Raw genomic sequence first — 17,532 nt, 5'->3', positions numbered from 1 at the left:
TGTGGAGGTTAATTAGCCTCTCATGCCAAGAGCATCGCTGGAACAGCAACAAATCGTCCATATAGTTAAGCCGACCTAATAGGTTTATTGCTTTAAAGCTTTGCATTTTTGTTCCATTGCTGCAAATCTCTCTTTAAGGTATATGTATTATAAGGACCTTAAGACCTTTGAGTTGAGGACCAAATGAACAGGACTATTGGTGTAGGCCTCCCCACAAACATCTTCCATTCAGCYGAACCATGAAAAGGGAATTTGCTACTGACTTTGCTTTCAGCTGGAGGTAAGCCCTCAGGTGCCCACCGATGGGCATTTAGACAGAYGTGCCTGAGGTTCCTCTGCCGGCAAAAGACAATTGGTTTTGAAACTCCAGCATACATATCATACGCATCTCCAAAGACTGATTTCTCTTCTTCAGTTTAACGTGAATTTGCACTAGGGAAGGCTACCAGAAACTCCACTGATTTGCGCATGGTGTGCGAGTGAGTGATGTTTCACCTGCATGCTTTTACTTTGATCTGGAGCAAAGTAGGAACACATCTTCAAGGGGATTACGYAGATCAGGCTCAAGGTCTCCGCTATTTTTGACCTTCCGGCCCATACAGATGTGATTAGTGAGCACTAACTGTGAAAACTTTGAAGAGAAACCCTGTCCCTTTGAACATGCCTGAAAGCCACCCAGCTTAATTCTTGTAACTGAAAACAAACCAGTCACAGTATTTTTGGATGACCGTATAGTTGGCTGTACTGAAGAATGGACTAAAATTGATKGGGGGGTGGGGGTGGGGGGAGAAAAGCATCCTGCTTGAGCACTTTAATCTGAGGTAATTTGCAAAATATACCACTAAGGCACACAAATATTTTCCCTGAGATAAATGTTAGACCTTATGGACACGATAAAATACAGCACAGTAGTTTTGCAGAATAACTCTCTCTGGAATTGCCCCCCTATCTGTCCCAGTATAGCCATGCTACCCTGGAGTAAAACTCACTTGGGAAACAGGGAAGATATTCTGCCAAAATATTGCTTTGATTCKGAACATAATCTGTGCAGCAGTAATTGAGAACTTCTTATTTCAATCAATTACTTTGCATAGACAAGACTTCAACGAAAAACAGATTTTGAAAGGCAAATATTAGTACTATTTTATGAGAAAAGTGCTTTGTTTACTTGGTAGGTTCAAGGTTAAAAAGAACCATTTCAATTACGAATACACAAAAAAGAGGATGTACCTTTTCTTTTGGCCTTTTTAACAATGATCTTTAAAATAAACTGAAATGCACAATATCAGGCAAGGACAAAAACATATGCTTAATTCTGCATTTTGTAACTAGCAGCACTGGTTTACTTTCAGGTACCCAGCCCTTGAATGGACCTCCTGGGCTGTCAAGTCTCCCTCCTGCCGTTGCAGACATGTCATATACCCTTCAAAAATTTATTGAGCTCCAGGCTCACRCCTCCTCCAAGGCTCTAATGGGTTGGCACTTTCTTATTTCCAGCTTAAAATGATTCATGGCCAAACTACATCTGTTTGTTCTTAAGCCAAGATCTCTCTTTGGTTTAAGTATCTTCTCTGCCTCCTACCTGATACTTAGAGACAATAATTTTGCTCCCTCGGCCCCTTCATTTCGTTAAGCTAAAGCAGTTTTTTGGGTCTGCTCTCACGTGCGGCCGAATCAGCCCTGCAGCCCCTCCGCACCCGGGCTCTGGCTGGGGTTCATCCTTCCTGAACCTCCCAAGTGCTGAAGTCYGGACCGAGACACATCCCTTGTGAGTTTTATCTAGCACTACATAGAGATGAAATAGGAAAATGATAGCACGGAAATATGAAGCCCTAGGGAGGGCAGGAGGAAGGGGAAAAGGGGAAGCATTTCATTTGAAATAAAAAATGAAAACAGAACACAGATAAGAGAAGGTTTTCTACAGGGCCTCTTGAAAGCAAAATCTCAATGACCTGCAATTGTTCCTCTCTCAGTTAACATATTTATCCCCCCCCTTGCGGAGTCCTGCAAATGATGTTCAGATGACCCACGARCAGCAGAGCAGGGTGCGGTCATTTCAGCTTCACCCTTCCCGAAATCACCCTTCTGCTCCTCGCTCAGAAGCAACAGCAGGACTTACCAGCTCCCCCAAGTCAGAGCTTCAGCTGAAGACACTTTACATTAAATATTTTACAGGCTGCTGTCAGAGACTGTGGGCTTTGCATTTTAACAATTAAACACAGTTGCTGGGAGTGCACCAGCAACTTGGAGCAGGCAGAGCTTTTCCCGTATATTACACATCTCTCTGATATTTTTCTGCCTGATTAGTAATCACTTCTGACAAATCCTTTGAACGGCTCTGAACACCAGCCTTAGTGTTGGAGGGATGCTTCATGCAAAGTCCGGCTGCGTGCAAACATCACGCTAAGGCATGGGTGCTGACAGGCTCTCTGAGCACTTTCTTTGCTGGACACCAGAGGGAGGAGGAGGAAAGGACAACTCGCGGGGAAGCTGAAGAAGTACTTTGAGAGCCCTGAAGGAGCTTATCAGACACTGGAGCCAAATGCATTTCTGTAACGGGACCAAAATAAACAGCGGCAYGTTGTCTGGGGATGGTGCTTTTGATAAAAGACTTGGCAGGGGTAACGCGAGGTGAAGTTACTGGAGACAGGRCCCAGGTGCTTCTGCTCTGAGCGCTGGGTGCATCTTAGCCAACTCCATCTCACGACCTGTAACAAACCCGCCTGCTCCCCGGGCTGGGGCTGCTAGTGCTGCCTGCGTCTGCTCGGCTTGTGTGCCCCAACTAATCGCCTTCCCAAGCAGCTCTCCTTCTCCGGGATGTGGAGAAAAACATGTTTCAATGATTGACTGCAGATCCAGGGCCACCGCGGTTTCAGCATCCTGTATCATGACAGCATGAAATTTGGAAGTGCAAGTACTCTATAATCAGACYGAAATATCAGGGTCTCAACGGAGGGAGGCAGGCAGGCAGGCAGGGGGTTCGAGTAGACTGAGCTGGGAAGGTGATAGCAAATGCTCGATACGGGTTTAGTATCTTGATGAAATGAAAAAAACAAGATTCAGCAATTTTACCAGCGAACTATTTACTACCTTATTAAAACTATACTTTTATTTCTTCATCAAATCTTTTCATTATACCTTCAAGGCATAAGGAGGATTATTAAATGTCAGCCACAATTCAAATAATTAATGTATGGTGGTACCAGATATGTGTGCACTCTCTGGGAGCATTAGTAATAGCTGCTGTTTTTCTTCCAACCATATTTGCTCCAAAATATATAAATTACTCATGAGAATACAGCACATTTTAATAGCTCTCTAGTACTGAAAGTCTTTAAGCAACTCACGCTTAGGAAACCAGTATATAAAATTGGAGAACTTTTAATATATTCGGTTCTCTGCTTTTTAATTTACTATCAAAATATAAAAATACAGTAAGCACTTGGAAAGAAAGGAGTATATGAAAAGCACCGCTTTCACCAGAACCGATATTATTTGCAGAATCAATGTCCTCTTTGAAACAGCCTTTCAAAAATAAGACACCAGAGTTGCAAATTCTGAAAGCAGCTTGTCCCCCGTTAAAATTGGTGGGAGTTCGTTGCTAACTTGTTACAATCAGAAGAATTTGGAAAGGTTTCAGAAAAGTACTTTTATACGACACACTCCTCCCAGTGCTGGCTGGGGGCTGTATCCAGCACCTCCTCCTCAGCTAAGCCAGCTCTCTGCAGAGCCGACGTGCAGGTACCCCGTATAAACCAGTGTGCAGGGCAGGGAACACGGCAGAGCCCGGACTTGGTGTCTCTCGCATCCACCATGCCAAGGCCGTCCCCTCCTCGCAGTCTACGACAGGAACAGAGATATGGGGGACCTGGCCCCCCTGCTCCTCACCTGGCGCACCGTAGCTGGACCTGGACTTTCACAAGCTCCACAGCAGCTCTGTGTTTTTAATCCACAGACTAAAGGCATGCTATGCGAGGTGGGTACCCTACCTCACCTGACCTCAGAATTACTCAGCGTATGGGCTAGCATTACTGCCAACGGCCTGATCCCACTAACGGGTTATCATCCCCATGCACAACTGGGCTGGACACGCACCGGCTGCAAGAAAGTTTTTTGTACTTGCTGGAGTCTTCTCAGCAATGCAGCCAAAAACGAGGTCAGCTGCTGATGGCTCAGCAGACAAACACATCCAGAAGTAACACTTCAGTTGCTTACAGCTTGGAGAAGTTTAAATTCTCTCAGAATCACAGAATGGTTGAGGTTGGAAGGGACCTCTGGAGATCATCTAGTCCAAACCGCCTACTCAAGCAGGGTCAGCTAGAGCATGTTGCCCAGCACCCTATCCAAACATCCTTGGAGATGTTCCTTCTCTCCTTCTCCCTTGAAATGCAGTCAAGGTGTAACCCTTCCACAGTGAAAAGTTAGCGGGCGTCCGATTCTGGACACTGCAAATCACAAAGCACCATGCATTACCAGCCTCTTCCATCTCCCAAAATAGCTGAAGATATGTCCTTATAATATTTAAAAGAATTAAGCTTTACAAGCACACGAGATCAGGGTTTGTCCTGTAAGTAAGGTGTAAGCACAATCACCCCTTTACCCACTGTCTGAGAACATGTGTAGACACGCGTACATGGGAACTACATGCACATTGCCCCCCGCACAGCTTCAAAAGCAAAACAATAAATAATTTTTACTGTATGTATGACCTGAGAACTGTCACCCCAGGGCAGTTTCTACACCTCAGGACACAAACCATTTCTAAAGAGAAGTTCAGGAGAGCAGGTCTTTCATGACACGTGTCTCTTTCAAGAAAAAATATTTTCAAGCAATTTTGAAGACCTACCTCCTCGCTGCACCAGCAACGTGACTTCGCTTCCTTTAGGACATTCAATCAGCATATCCACCACCTGGTTGTGAGTGAGGCTCTGCACATTCTTCTTGTTGACTTCGACTATAAGGTCGCCCTCCTTCAGGCCTCGGCACCGCGGGCTGTCTACGATTTGTTTCACTCTTTGGCCGCCCCCACCGGGACTGTCCGCTATAGTAAAACCAAAGCCCATAGGCCCTTTCACTATATGCACAGTTATGAGTTCAGGCTGTGTTGCTATCGAAGACGCCAAGGAGACCGTGTCGTTGGGGTAGCTATGGGACCCGTTGGAAGAGACTTCAGCCGGGCTGCTTGGCCTCGCTTCCTTTGTGCCATTTACCTTCCCCGTTTTACTACTGTGGCTCGCCGGAGAGTCGTAATTTTCCTGCCCATTCACAATGATCGGCTCTTTATCCAAAATYGCCACGGACGTAACCAGGCTTGTGTTGGGATCGTCGGGATCAAAGGGCAGAGGGTAGCCTCGGCACAGTTCAAGGTCCACGCTGGCACCGATGGGAATGGACTGGAAGATTTTCACAACTTGAGCGTGGGTATGGCCCAGCACGCAGGTATCGTTCACGCTGACTATGACATCCCCTGCAGAAGACACAGGCAGATATACCAAAACCATTTAGCTGCATCACTTTTGTGCATGAAGCTCCCCCRGGAGTCTGCGGACTTGAACCTGAGAGCTCTGATCCGCAGCATCCACGGGTGCTACACAGAGGGGAGTAGCAACATTTAAATACCTTTGCAAGGAAAAAGAGTAGTTGCGCCTGGGCAAGCCAGAACTATCTGCACACAATGGATTCTCTGCATAATGCTTTCAATATACATAAACATTTTTGATAGTGAAAATGCAATTTGGCTCATGCAAAAAATTAATAAATTCAAATGACAATATATGGCCCATTTAACAGTTATTGCGAAGCCCAGCTCTCACTGTTACGCACTGTGCTACACTGACATACGATTGAAACAGAACTGGGAGCACATGAGGGCTATAACAGAAGGCTCTCAACTACCAACTGCTCAAATATGGTGCCATATACCAGGTCTCAGACCTATTGATTAAGTGATGATTTGTTTTTAATACTGTGGCTACAAGACAAGGATGTTTAAGGTTGTGATATTCCAGGTATAACCCAGGATCTGGGGCCTCAGGTGATTCCTAACAGGAATTCACCGTGCTGGGCCTAATCTCAGCCAGAACAAACAAACTGGCCCGTTGTCTCCTTGCCACCCATCAGGCACTGCGCTCTCAGTGCCTCCACACAGGAAAATGCAAGATAGACTACTCCTCGCCCATTCCCTAGGCAGCACTAGGATGAGAGTGTGCACGGCATGGTGATTTTGATTTAAAGCCCGGGTACCTGTTTCCATTTTGCCATCCAACGCTGCGGGGCCGTCAAGCACCAAACTTTTGATTTGGAGAAATTCATCCGGCTCATCCCCTCCGACGACGGTGAAGCCGAATCCCCTGCTGCTTTTCCTTAGCTTGGTGTGGATGAACTTCCCTTTCAACTCAGAAGGGTTTCGAGTAAAAAATGGTTTTCCTGTTTAGGAAGTTTAGAAAAATCTATAAATAGGCAGGCAAGAACATCTGGTCTGTTTTTCCTCTTCCTATTCTAACAATTGCATGGGCAAATACAGCAGTGCTTTGGGACAGAAACTCCAACTTACTTGTGTCTCGCCCCACTCCACTCATTTCACTGGGACCAATCATGCAGTAGAAYGAGTGAGCAAAAGTCCTACTACTTAGCCCTTTGGTAGCTGTGGTTGCACATGCCTAAGCCCTGAGTCTACGCAGAGGGAAATACGCTGGTGTTAGGAACTGGAATATATTGGCGCTGCCATAGCTGGCTTCAATATGCTTCTTATCATTTTGTCCTGAGATGGTTACATCCATCCGGGAAGAGGAAATACAACAGGGTTAGCTGTTCACAAAAACACGGGACTTGGCTCTAGCCATCAGGAGTAGATGCTGCGCTAAGGCAGCTCCCGGGGCTTTGCTGGGGCGTTTCAACCCTGCTGTGCAGGGTCCCTTCTGTCCCAGAACTGGCAATTCCTTGGGCAGAGTGTGCCGAATTGCACAGGCTGGGGAGGAAGCACGAATGCCTGCGATGGAAGGAGGTCACGGAGACATTCTAGGAAAAGGAGCATCATTATGGTTTTAACCACTTGACCTTCTCCCAGCCCACCACGCAAGAAAAATCTTCTGAGCAAGACACACTTTAATCTAACCCTCCCCACCACCTTCACTACCACCTTATGACCTCCTCTGAAGGAGAAGGGGGAGGATGCTGATGCTCTTCAGACACCATTTGAAGCGCTGCCTATTTTCTTTCTGCTCCTTGCCTGTTGTGGATGAAACACTGCTGTTGTGAAGTACGGATCAAAGAGCACCCCAGGACTGGAGTGGCCGTGCTGGAGGGCTGTTAACAACGCTCTCAGGGAGCACAGGGAAGAGAGAACAAGGCGCTCTCCAAACAAAAGTGCGTCCTTGCAAAGCATGTTCCATAAGCTCGGAAAATTTGCTGTACTTCACAATGCCAATATTAAGCACCTTTGCACTTTTAATTGTTTTTGATGCTTAGAGAGGAAAAGACTGTGTCACTAAGCCCTCTGGTGACAGCTCTAGGATCAGCAGTGCCTATTGCAGCCAGCAGAGCTGGCACACTCTCAAAAACCTCGGCAGCACCACTGTGGGCCGCCGCTCAGAAAGCAGACCTTGAGGGAGAGCTCAGGGATTTGAGGCTCGGAAGACTGGGAACGGGGAYGGGGGGAGAAAAGTGCATTTGAAGATGATTCACGAGGGGGCAGCGTGAGGACTTGCAGACTTCTGCCTTTGAAGGGGAGCACATGAATATGGTAATCCCGCACACTGGGSRCAGATGCTGTGCTCAGAGCCCAAAYTGCAAAAAAAGCCCTGCTGGTCAAAGTGCAACCCAACGTCTCAGGATAAGGATGGCTGAGAGGCAGCATATATTACCCAGGGCTTGGTGCTGGGCTAATCTTTGGTTCAAAAGASAAGCAGAGCAAGCAAAGCTTGCCGGCATCTGCCTACGAACACAGCGTGAACTTGCCCTGCAGTAAGAGGGAAGAGYAGCACATCAGTCCGCACCATAGGCTACACCCCGCATCTGCCATTTGGGAGGAGGTCTCATTTCAGATGAGCTATCTACAAAACACCCGCCGGGAGTGTGGCAGCAGAGGCCCAGGAGAGGGTGCTCTGTTCCTCGTGCTCACGTTGGTGGCACGGATGGAAACCCCTGGTCCAAGGGCGRCTGGAGATAGCAGCTGCCCAGGGTGAGCGAGAGAAGAGGGGAGCAGCACCGTGTAAGGAGGAGGAAAGAACAAAAGCGAGAGGCAAGTCGTTGGTGAGCGCCAGGACACGGCACGCAGAGTGGTGCTGAGACAGGCTAATGTTTTCCCGTAACGCTGCCCTAAAATTTCGATGGACAGCAGTCAGGAGCGGGTGGAGAGCTGGGTATGGCTTCTAACGTCATCCCCGGGGCAGCTGGCCCATCGCACTGCCATGCATGGACGCCTGGGCAGCCCTTGCTCTGTTCTCAGTGTAACACGCTGACGTGACATTCACAGGTTTCCCCTCGAAGAGGACCGGCTGTTTCGGGGCACTCCCATACAATGCTGAACGCACCCCCTAAYCGTGCCAGAGCACCCAGACCTCCCATGCTTTTCCTTGCTGCCAGTCCGATTACTCTCATACACTCTTTGGATGCTGCCAAATTTGGCAGGCCTGCTTCAGAGGGCTGAGCCACCTGCAGCAGAGCCCTCCCTGGTTCTCCACGGCCGAAAACTGCAGCGCCCTTGTCAGGCTTGCCTTCAGAGACTACCTCCAAACTGCAGAAGGCAGGAGCRTATCCCAAATCCCGGGGCCAGCCCTCCCCCTACCCACTCCCAGATCTATCAGGATGACACATGCTCCAGCCAATTTTCTGCTCCTTCGCCTTCCCCAGACTCTGGCTTTCTGCAGACCAGGGCAATGCCACAAACTTGCTACACAATTTACACATAGCTGAAGATGAAGCCCACTTAGGATCACTTACAGCAACAACCAGAGAGCACCTGTACTGGCAACAGGCACAAGTGAAACACTCTGCCCTTTTTGGCAACCTGATCTGGCCAAGTTTCAGCTCATGCTGCAAATAAAAGAAAAAATCATGTCCTGTCTAGCTGGTTATTTAAGACAAGCCACTGACCTGTGAGCAGCTGGCCATACACATACCACTGACACTAAGAAATAAGGCTGTAATTATCCCAAAGCACCTGGGCACACGTTCAGTTCAAATTAAAGTAGGTCCATAGTAAGACTGCAAGATTGGAGCACAAGTCTCTAGGTCTTTTTGAAAAATCACTTTGCACTAGCCTCTATTACCGGTACCATTCCCTCCCTATGCAGGGTTTCCCAAAGGTGCTAGCGACTTAATGAGCTTCAACTCAGGAGCTCTTTCAGAAGCAGTGTGTGGCCAAGGCACTTGYGCCTTTTTGCCTTCTGGTACTGCAGACAGTCAAGGATTGAGCATGGAGGCCTGGTAGCTCTGTAAAGCTCCCCAAACAGCAGAGGATCTTCAAGATCCCCCTTCTGGTATTCCCCCAACTCCTACTCCCTCCACATTAAAAGCATTTGAATTCGATTTTTCATTTGGATTCAAAGCACAAACACAAAAAGGGAAACCCATAAAAATCACAAGCCAGACTCTTCCCTGGCAAAACTAGAAACAAGCTACTCAGGCAGCCACAAATGCAAGCRGGACACCTGAGCTCTCCAAAATTAAGGTACTGCCAAATAGTGCCAATGATGTACGCACACCACAGCTCCCAAACATACTGACCAGCTGCTGGGGCTGTTAGAACTGCTTTAACCTGACAGTCTTCCTGCCCCGGCGTGCAGACGTGGTGTGACACTGGCTTTGGCTCTCCAACTAAAATATGATCATGTTAATGCATGTTAGTGTTTTAATTGCATTGCAGCATGATGAGGGTTTTTTGCTGTTTTTTGGAAGGGAAGGTTAGCTTGTGTGAACAGAAAGAAATGCCTGCACTGGATCTTGTTATCGGATTCTCATTGTAAACTCAGCAGAGTTTAGCAGATGCAAAAGCCTAACCCCTGTGTGCCCCTACAGCTCTGTAGAAAAAAGATCTACATGCATCTACCTGCATTTGCAGACCCTAGCAGTTGCTGTTAAATCCTATTGATGTGGAAACTCCTGTTTTCACCATGCCTTTTTAAAGATGTGGAACCTTTCAAAGACCGTAGAGAACCGCCACAATCCTCTTACCATGTGGACAGTCTCATCTGCCTCTCACATCTGGTAGCAAGGACCACCGCTCTCAAAACCTAGGGGTATTCCACAGGCATGTGCCCTGGTCCTATGACCCTAGTGATGGAGACCCTCCCTTTGCTGGTGGTTGAAGAAATTCTGTTCTCAGGAAAAACCTTGCTTGTTGCAGTTTAACAACTGGTTTAACAAGGTTGTTACCTTGCASTGGTGCCTCCCGAACTGCCTCTTGGTTGTTTGAAACATGGTTTGGAGCAGCGGGTGGTGGGAGAGATGGACACTCCTCTGTCCATTCTAGAGAGGGCAGAGAGGGAAAYGTTACTTGTTTCACAACCGCACTACGAGCTCCTGCACATAAACACACTCGAGTGTGGGGTCGAACAGAGGAGATATGTGAAGCATGACAAGAGGGGAAGCAGAGCCATGGAGAGATGAATAGCTTGAGATGTTCAAAAACAATTCAGTAGGACTCTCTRTGTCCAGGTCAACTGATTTGTCTGCTSTGGTTTTCTATCTCGCACTCAAACTTGGGGCTTGAAATGATTTGCATGCAAGTGGTCTCGACATTTTGTATGAAATCTGCTCTCCCACAGCCCTCATGGCATCTGTTCCCCTTGATTTTTAAGCAGTAGAGCTGATGTTGGAGGAAATGGAGCTGCAGCAGGAACATYGAGGCCTAAATTATCTTCCCCTTGGACCATAACAGTTGTTCAACTGAGGGGTTGGAAAGTTATGAAGGTATCAAAACAAACCAAAATGCTAGAAGTCCCTTATAGCAGTCAGGCTGCATAAAAAAAAAAATAATAATAATAAAAGTGATTCAAAATAATCAAATTRTGTTAGATGTTACCAGCACAACAACACCCAAAGGTCTTGGGTTAAGAACTCATGCATGTGGAGATGTTTCTTTAGTGCACATGTAAATGATGACTCCTTATCTTCTTCTACAGCCTGTTAGTCCCAATGCAGGCTAGAACACCACTGGCTTGAGTAAACTTGGTGGAGCAGATTAAAGAGAAAAAGTGAGGTTTTATTTTTTCCGGGAAGCCTAGAAACTTTCCAGAAATAAAGGACATCCAAAAAAAAAAAAAAGTATCTCCCTATTACAGGGGTGCAAGCTACCAAACTAAAGTGGTTATATGCTTTAGATTTTCTCCTCTGCTGCATCTTCTGTGAAGAGTACACGTAAACTTTCCTRTGCATGCCATTTTGCCTTCAAATGCCAAGGGCTATGAAAGGGAGGACAAACACATCAGCACGGGGCTGCCAACTTGACGGATGGCACGTGCCAGCAGTGAAAACCCCAACCATCACACCCGCCCTGGTGCCAACCTTCTGGTGGTTGTTGTTGTTGCTCAAGCTGTTTCTTCCTCTTCGCTTCAAGAACGGGGTTTTCATATTGTGTCTTCCGGTTGATGTGGCTGGGGAAGAAAAAGCGCGATAAATTAGGAAACCCTTTATGTGACAAGCAGGAATGACAGGCAAGGCTCAAAACTCCTCTGAGGAAAGGAGTAAAATAGCAAATGTACCCAACAGCAGCGTATATGAAGCAACGCTCACCATTCGTGCCAAAAGGCATATTTAGGAAAACAAGGGGATTGCAGTATTGATATGATGTCTTGAGTAGGAATGGCTAATTCCCTCAAATACATTAAAGTTGTCTTCTATCTGTGAAAAATGAGATTAAAGCAGAAAAGGAGCTCTGTCTGATTGCATTTTAAAAGACAGGCCTATATCAACCCTGCTTTAATCAGACTCCCAGAGCTGCAGTCATTCCCTGGCTCACTGATGTTAAGAAAACCAACAACTGGTAACATCTGTCAGCTATGTGATCAATGCACACTGTTAACAGTGTCTGAAAAACATCTTCCCAGATGCAGGCTAGGAGCTGAAAAGCTGGGCTCTGGATGAGTCTAAATATATATATATATATATACAGAATTAGCCACCAGGAAATACTCCCAGTTGAAACCAGCGTTTGGTGAAACTTCAGCTGTTCTCCTTGGAGGGTCCTCAGGCTGCTTTTGACCAAAATGAGGTGTTTGTTGCTAATACTCATTACCAATTTCAGAAAAAGACTGGAATGCTCAAAACAAAACAAAACAAAACACCTCAACCCCAGACACAGCAGATGAGCARTGCACCCTGCAGAGGAATTCACCATTTCATGAAACCAAATGATCACCGGCAAGAGACACCCAGGCGGCGTGGGCAGAGTTTGGGGGATTCGCTGCGAATGAGTGCTATGGCCAAGATTACCGGCTCATCAGTCGTTCAGTTCAACAGCAATTGCCCAATAGTGATTTTGCTACGACAAACAAGCAGGTAGCCCTGAGCAAATTACAGAGGYCTACCACCAGGAACGCCGTTACTGAATTGGCTTCACTGGGAAAAGGAGAGCATTTGGAAAGTGATTTCAAAATAGAGAAAAGCAACCCTTAATCTGCCCCTGMGCAACATCAGTTATTTATTGACATTAATCACAGGGATGGTCTGAAATGGCTATATACAGCCAGGCATCTCTCTGTGTAAGACTTAAAGAGGAGAGCACATTACCAAAAGGATAAAAATGTTCATGTCCAATTTCTGTAATCTCTCTCTTAGTGTGGCGTAAATGTTTCTCCATCACTACAAACAGTTCCTATTACGAAGGAACTGGTAGGGTTAATTGGAATAGCTGAAAACACGTATTTGGGTGCAAGGCAAAGCTTACCATTAAGAACTTGTTATTTTATCGTCTCTTGTCCCACATGGCTTTATCAAAAAATACAAGTTTGCAAGTAATTCTGATACAAGCATAATAAAGAGTTCTGTTCAGAATTTTTCTGCTAAAGATCAACATGAAATCACTAGAAAAATACCTAATACATCAAATAAGCAACTAAAAACAAGTTCATGAGTTTGTAAGAGATGTCCAATTTCAAGAGGTTTTCAGAAAGCTGAGAAAGATGATAATGGTTGCTAAAAGGTGATTTAATTTAAACGTTTTGGGGTTCCAGTTGTTTCTCAATGAAAACCTTTAAGTGGAATAGAAAGAGTGCTTGAATTGGAAAGGACAGAGACAAATGCTTAAATTATAAACTTCTTACTATCTGATAGATAGTAAGTAAGTATCTGATAGAGAGTAAATAGAATAAACTTAGGTCTCRTTGCTGCTACTTTTCTATTTAACTTCATCACTAAGGAGTGCCACAAAATTAACGGGCACGTATATATAAAGCGACATGAAAAATGCTGGAGAGACCTCTTGGCATGACATTTAATTGCTGAAAAATATTCTCGATGTCTTTGGTAAATAAATGTCAAGCCTTAATTACACAGCTTGCTAACCTTGTTTCCCTAGGCACAGATGGCAGGGTCAGAACTGAGCCAAAGCAGACAGAAACTGTACTCCGTGTCTATTCTGAGCGCTATCATAAGCCATCCTACTAGACAGGAGTATACACATAATTAAAAATTCATTTTACGGGGTCAGTGATGAAACAAAACTCAGATCTCTGGTTTCCCAAGGGAGCGTTCTGTCATGTAGATAAAAAAGAAGCTGCTCTAATTCCGGAGAAAGTCACATTAAACCCGTAATTCTGCACAGACCAACGCAATGCAATGCCAACAGCTCGACAGTGGTTATTTGGTCATACAGACGTTTCTATTCCTCCTTTTGAGCGTTCCTTTATTCATAACTGAAYTGGTGATCTGCTTTGTGCGCTCAAGTTTTGTTATATTAATAGAATCRGGCTCAGTTAATTGCACACTTGTTAATACTGTCTGAATAAATGCATCTCATCTTAGAGAGCTCTGCTTCGGCAAAGGACAGGAGTCAGGATCATCCTCCATCTTTCCAAATTAGGGCCTTTACTGGAAAAGCAGGCGTTCATGGGAGAATTCAAGCCTTTGAGCAGCAAGGTGCTGGGGTTTTGCATACCCTGACCCCAGGACGGTCTTGCCCTCCCCGATCCCAGGGTGCTCCTGCCTCCCCCGAGCTCACCCCAACCCCAGGTGCAAGGGCGGTGGGCTGAGATGCTGATCCCTCAGGAGGCTGAGGAACGGCAGGGAACAGCCGCCCTCTCCCACCACAGCCCCTTGGCCACCCCCGTGCCCGTGCAGGGGTCGGGGCTGCTGCTGCTCCTCCTCCTCCTCGCGTGACATGCCACCAGCACAGGGGTCTGGACTCCCGCAGGGGAAAGCGTTTCTCTCTGCCCAACAGCCACGCCAGAACCGCAGAGCAGCACTTACTCTACATAGTAGACACCATATACGGGATCCTCAATTTTCTCCCAACCAGCAGGCAACTCTGGAAATAGAAAAAAACAACTACTGAAGCCTCCAATGCAGATTTTTTCCCCACTCTTGCTTAAGGCATAAAATTCATCAGCAGCTCAGACTTCGCTTCCAACGCAGTCTTCAGGATGCTCACAGCCTCCTTTTTAAAGGATGGCATGGCACGTCCCCAACATCATAAGCTGTCCCACTAGTACTGGGTTAGCGAATCACTGGGAAGATGTCACAGCCCGTCAATTTTAGATTTGCTTTTTTGCACTACCTAAGAAAACGATCAATAARTTTCCTGCCTGGGAGCGCCTCAAGTTCCTCCTGGCTGACTGCCCCGGGCTCAGCAGCTGGAGGCAGAGGCACTGCAATGGCAGCGGACGCCGGCTGCAAGGCAGAGGATTTTAGTGCCAGCCTATGAAGAAGGGTGAGATTATGGCGAGCAGTTTTGGCACACTAACAGATGGACGAATTTCATCTCCTGTCCCAGGGCTGGGCCAATTATGCTCACCCCTGCTGATAAAAGTGTATTTTCCAACGCCTKCCTTAGGGATTTACATTGCTTTGCTTAGCCCTGATCCCAACGTAAAAGTGCACCTTGATAATTGGACAATGTGAATTTAATGTAAACGGCCCCCATACAGCAACCATCCTCCTGGGTGCTTCCACACACAGAGATGTATTTCACTGCATAACACTTAATATAAAAACACATGTTTCCATAATCACATGTAACAGCAATTTCCTTTTTTAATTAGCATAATTAACCAAAAAACAGTTCTGAAGATGAAATTAACATTTGGAAACGCATCCACTTTTGTTCCTGTTGATTTTCTAGACTGGAAGCACATAGCACTTCAACTATAATTAGCAAATGTAATAAAACCACTTCACTTATTTTTCAGGTTATTAAAGTTGTATGTGTTACTTAAGCGGCCTGCTCCTTGCCCCACTCATTTTTATACACCACGTTCCCATTAGCTGCAGGTACTGAAATAAATCATCCTGAAAACCAAGGGTTTTTTTTTACAGAAATCTGTGAATCAGCCCAAAAGAAGGCTCCACCACGCCATGGACCGTGCAAGTGCAGTCCCTGCCCCACAGACTATACATTTAATAAATAAATAATAAGAAAAAGCCACTGTCTGATAAGACAATTCGCAGGATGTCTACTCAGCTAGCCCCTGCAAACTAATTCCTCAAGGATATCACTAAACTGACAAGACCAATAGTAAATCATCACTGCTTATTTATTATCAAAGCCAAAGATTTATTTTCATTAATGGCATCAATTGGTGAGCCTCTACAATCAACAATGGCCCATTAATTAGAATAAATGTAACTATCTAGTTCTGTATTTATAGTCTCTGGCTATGTTGCCATAAGGATACAAATATTTCCAGACTGAAGATGAACAGAATCTATACAAACACACATGGACTAATTACTCAAAGTTTATGTTCGTGTTCAGAATTGGCTGAACATTAGATGAAATTCATTTCATGGTTTTTGCTCCACGTGTCCCATTATCTGCCGATATAAGGTAAGTTTTCCATTCTCATCATTATTTAATGCTTATCAGTTTTAATGTCTTTGGATTCCTTGAGACATAAGCAATTAAATGCAAGCCAGTGCTAACTTTGGGGCATGAAAATACTTTGTAATTTTATCAACAGACCAATCTGAAATGAATTCTTTGGAAACTGATAGTCCTCKATGCCATGCAAGAGGGAAGACTACATGTGAGCAGAAGTTAAAAAGCTACAGGCCAACTTGAAAGTCTTTTTGCAAAGTGAACCATCTGATTTGCAAAGGACTCCCATATGTTGAAAACACTGTGGGACTTATTTAAAGGGTTTCGGTACAATTAAATTATGACCTAGCAAGCATTCAGGAAAATCACAGTTGGTGGCAGCCATTTTATTCCTAATTTGCACTATGGTGAAAAGGCCAAGCTGGAAAAAAAAAAAGTGAAGGGAGGGAGGGAGAAATAATGTGCAAATGCCATAAAATGAGATTGTTTGGACCGTGAAGTGTTTTTGATTTTTAAAGCTCAAATGGAAATATTTTGCTTTCCTTCTCTTCATAATGATTTTTGGTATTCATTTTCTGTTTTCTTCTAAAGATTTTTCATGGAAGGTCAGAAAACGTGCACTGTCCTGACCCCCAAAATGGTATTACGCCCAAAGCACTCCAGGCTACTGGGCAGCCTCGCATCTCTACAGCTCTCCATCTAAGGAAGACAATTCTGTGTTCTCAGAAGTAAAAAAACAAAACAAAACAAAACAAACTGCTGTTTTCAACCCATTACTTGTCGATTATGTAGATGCACTTTCAGACTCCTAAAAGCTTCTGAAAGTTCTCTAAAGCAAAAGGTTAGTCAGCATTCTCCATAGCCATGTCGCACACATTAGCACCTTAGCTGCTTTAAAATATTCATCTTCCTATTTTACTTTTCCTGCCAAACTGAAGATGACCCTGAGCATTAGATTATACTACAAACCTAAGATTTCCAAAAACATTTTGTGTCATTAGGAGCCATATGATTTTTATTTTGGCGTATCCATGAAGCACTCTGTAGACTCAAAATATCTGTCAGCAGGTAACTTCAATGGATAAATATTCAATTTTATACTTTTAAGCCTGGGGTAAATACATGAATTCCTGCTGAGATCCTCTTGTTTAGTATTCTACCCTACAGAAGGGATGGACGGATTCCTAAAAAAGAACTTCTCTAACCACCAGGGACTTTAGTCACATCCTTGCATCACTATAAAGGAGCTGCAGTTGACTTCAGTGTATTTAGCTTTTACTGCTCCCTGCGTAGGTGAGAGTCCAGGAGGATCTGCCCAAGCTTGTGTCCAATTCTACTCCAAAGGCTAAATTTTTGTGTCCTTTTGTACAACCTTATGCCRAAGAGAAGTAATCTATTACTACGTATTAAATCCACATCTTTGGAAAAAAAAGTCATGCAAATGCTTCCAGTTTTAATTTCTCACACTTAGAAAACAAACTTTAGATAAACAAAGGAGCTAAATATCTGGCAACAACCAGTTTATGCTAATCATGAATACAGTTAGTGAATAGGCCATA

At 45.1% G+C, this 17,532-nt stretch overlaps 1 protein-coding gene across 2 annotated transcripts in view; it reads right to left on the bottom strand.

Annotated features, from left to right (window-relative positions):
• The window catches only part of MAGI1 (membrane associated guanylate kinase, WW and PDZ domain containing 1), a 348,309-nt gene that overhangs the window by 47,573 nt on the left and 283,204 nt on the right, over positions 1-17,532 (bottom strand). Inside the window, exons 8-12 of one of the 2 annotated variants that reach the window (XM_026074919.1) lie at positions 14,407-14,464; positions 11,506-11,594; positions 10,375-10,467; positions 6,244-6,426; positions 4,847-5,467 (exon numbers count right to left, since the gene is read on the bottom strand). In XM_026074919.1, the coding sequence (XP_025930704.1) occupies positions 4,847-5,467; positions 6,244-6,426; positions 10,375-10,467; positions 11,506-11,594; positions 14,407-14,464 (1,044 nt within the window). Of the gene's footprint in view, positions 1-4,846; positions 5,468-6,243; positions 6,427-10,374; positions 10,495-11,487; positions 11,595-14,406; positions 14,465-17,532 lie in introns of both variants that reach the window. The other variant, XM_026074920.1, reaches the window with a different exon arrangement.

This window comes from Apteryx rowi, unplaced genomic scaffold, assembly GCF_003343035.1.
Source record: "Apteryx rowi isolate R43461 unplaced genomic scaffold, aptRow1 scaffold_4, whole genome shotgun sequence".
NCBI lineage: Eukaryota > Metazoa > Chordata > Aves > Apterygiformes > Apterygidae > Apteryx > Apteryx rowi.
This window is presented reverse-complemented; position numbering and strand designations above follow the sequence as displayed.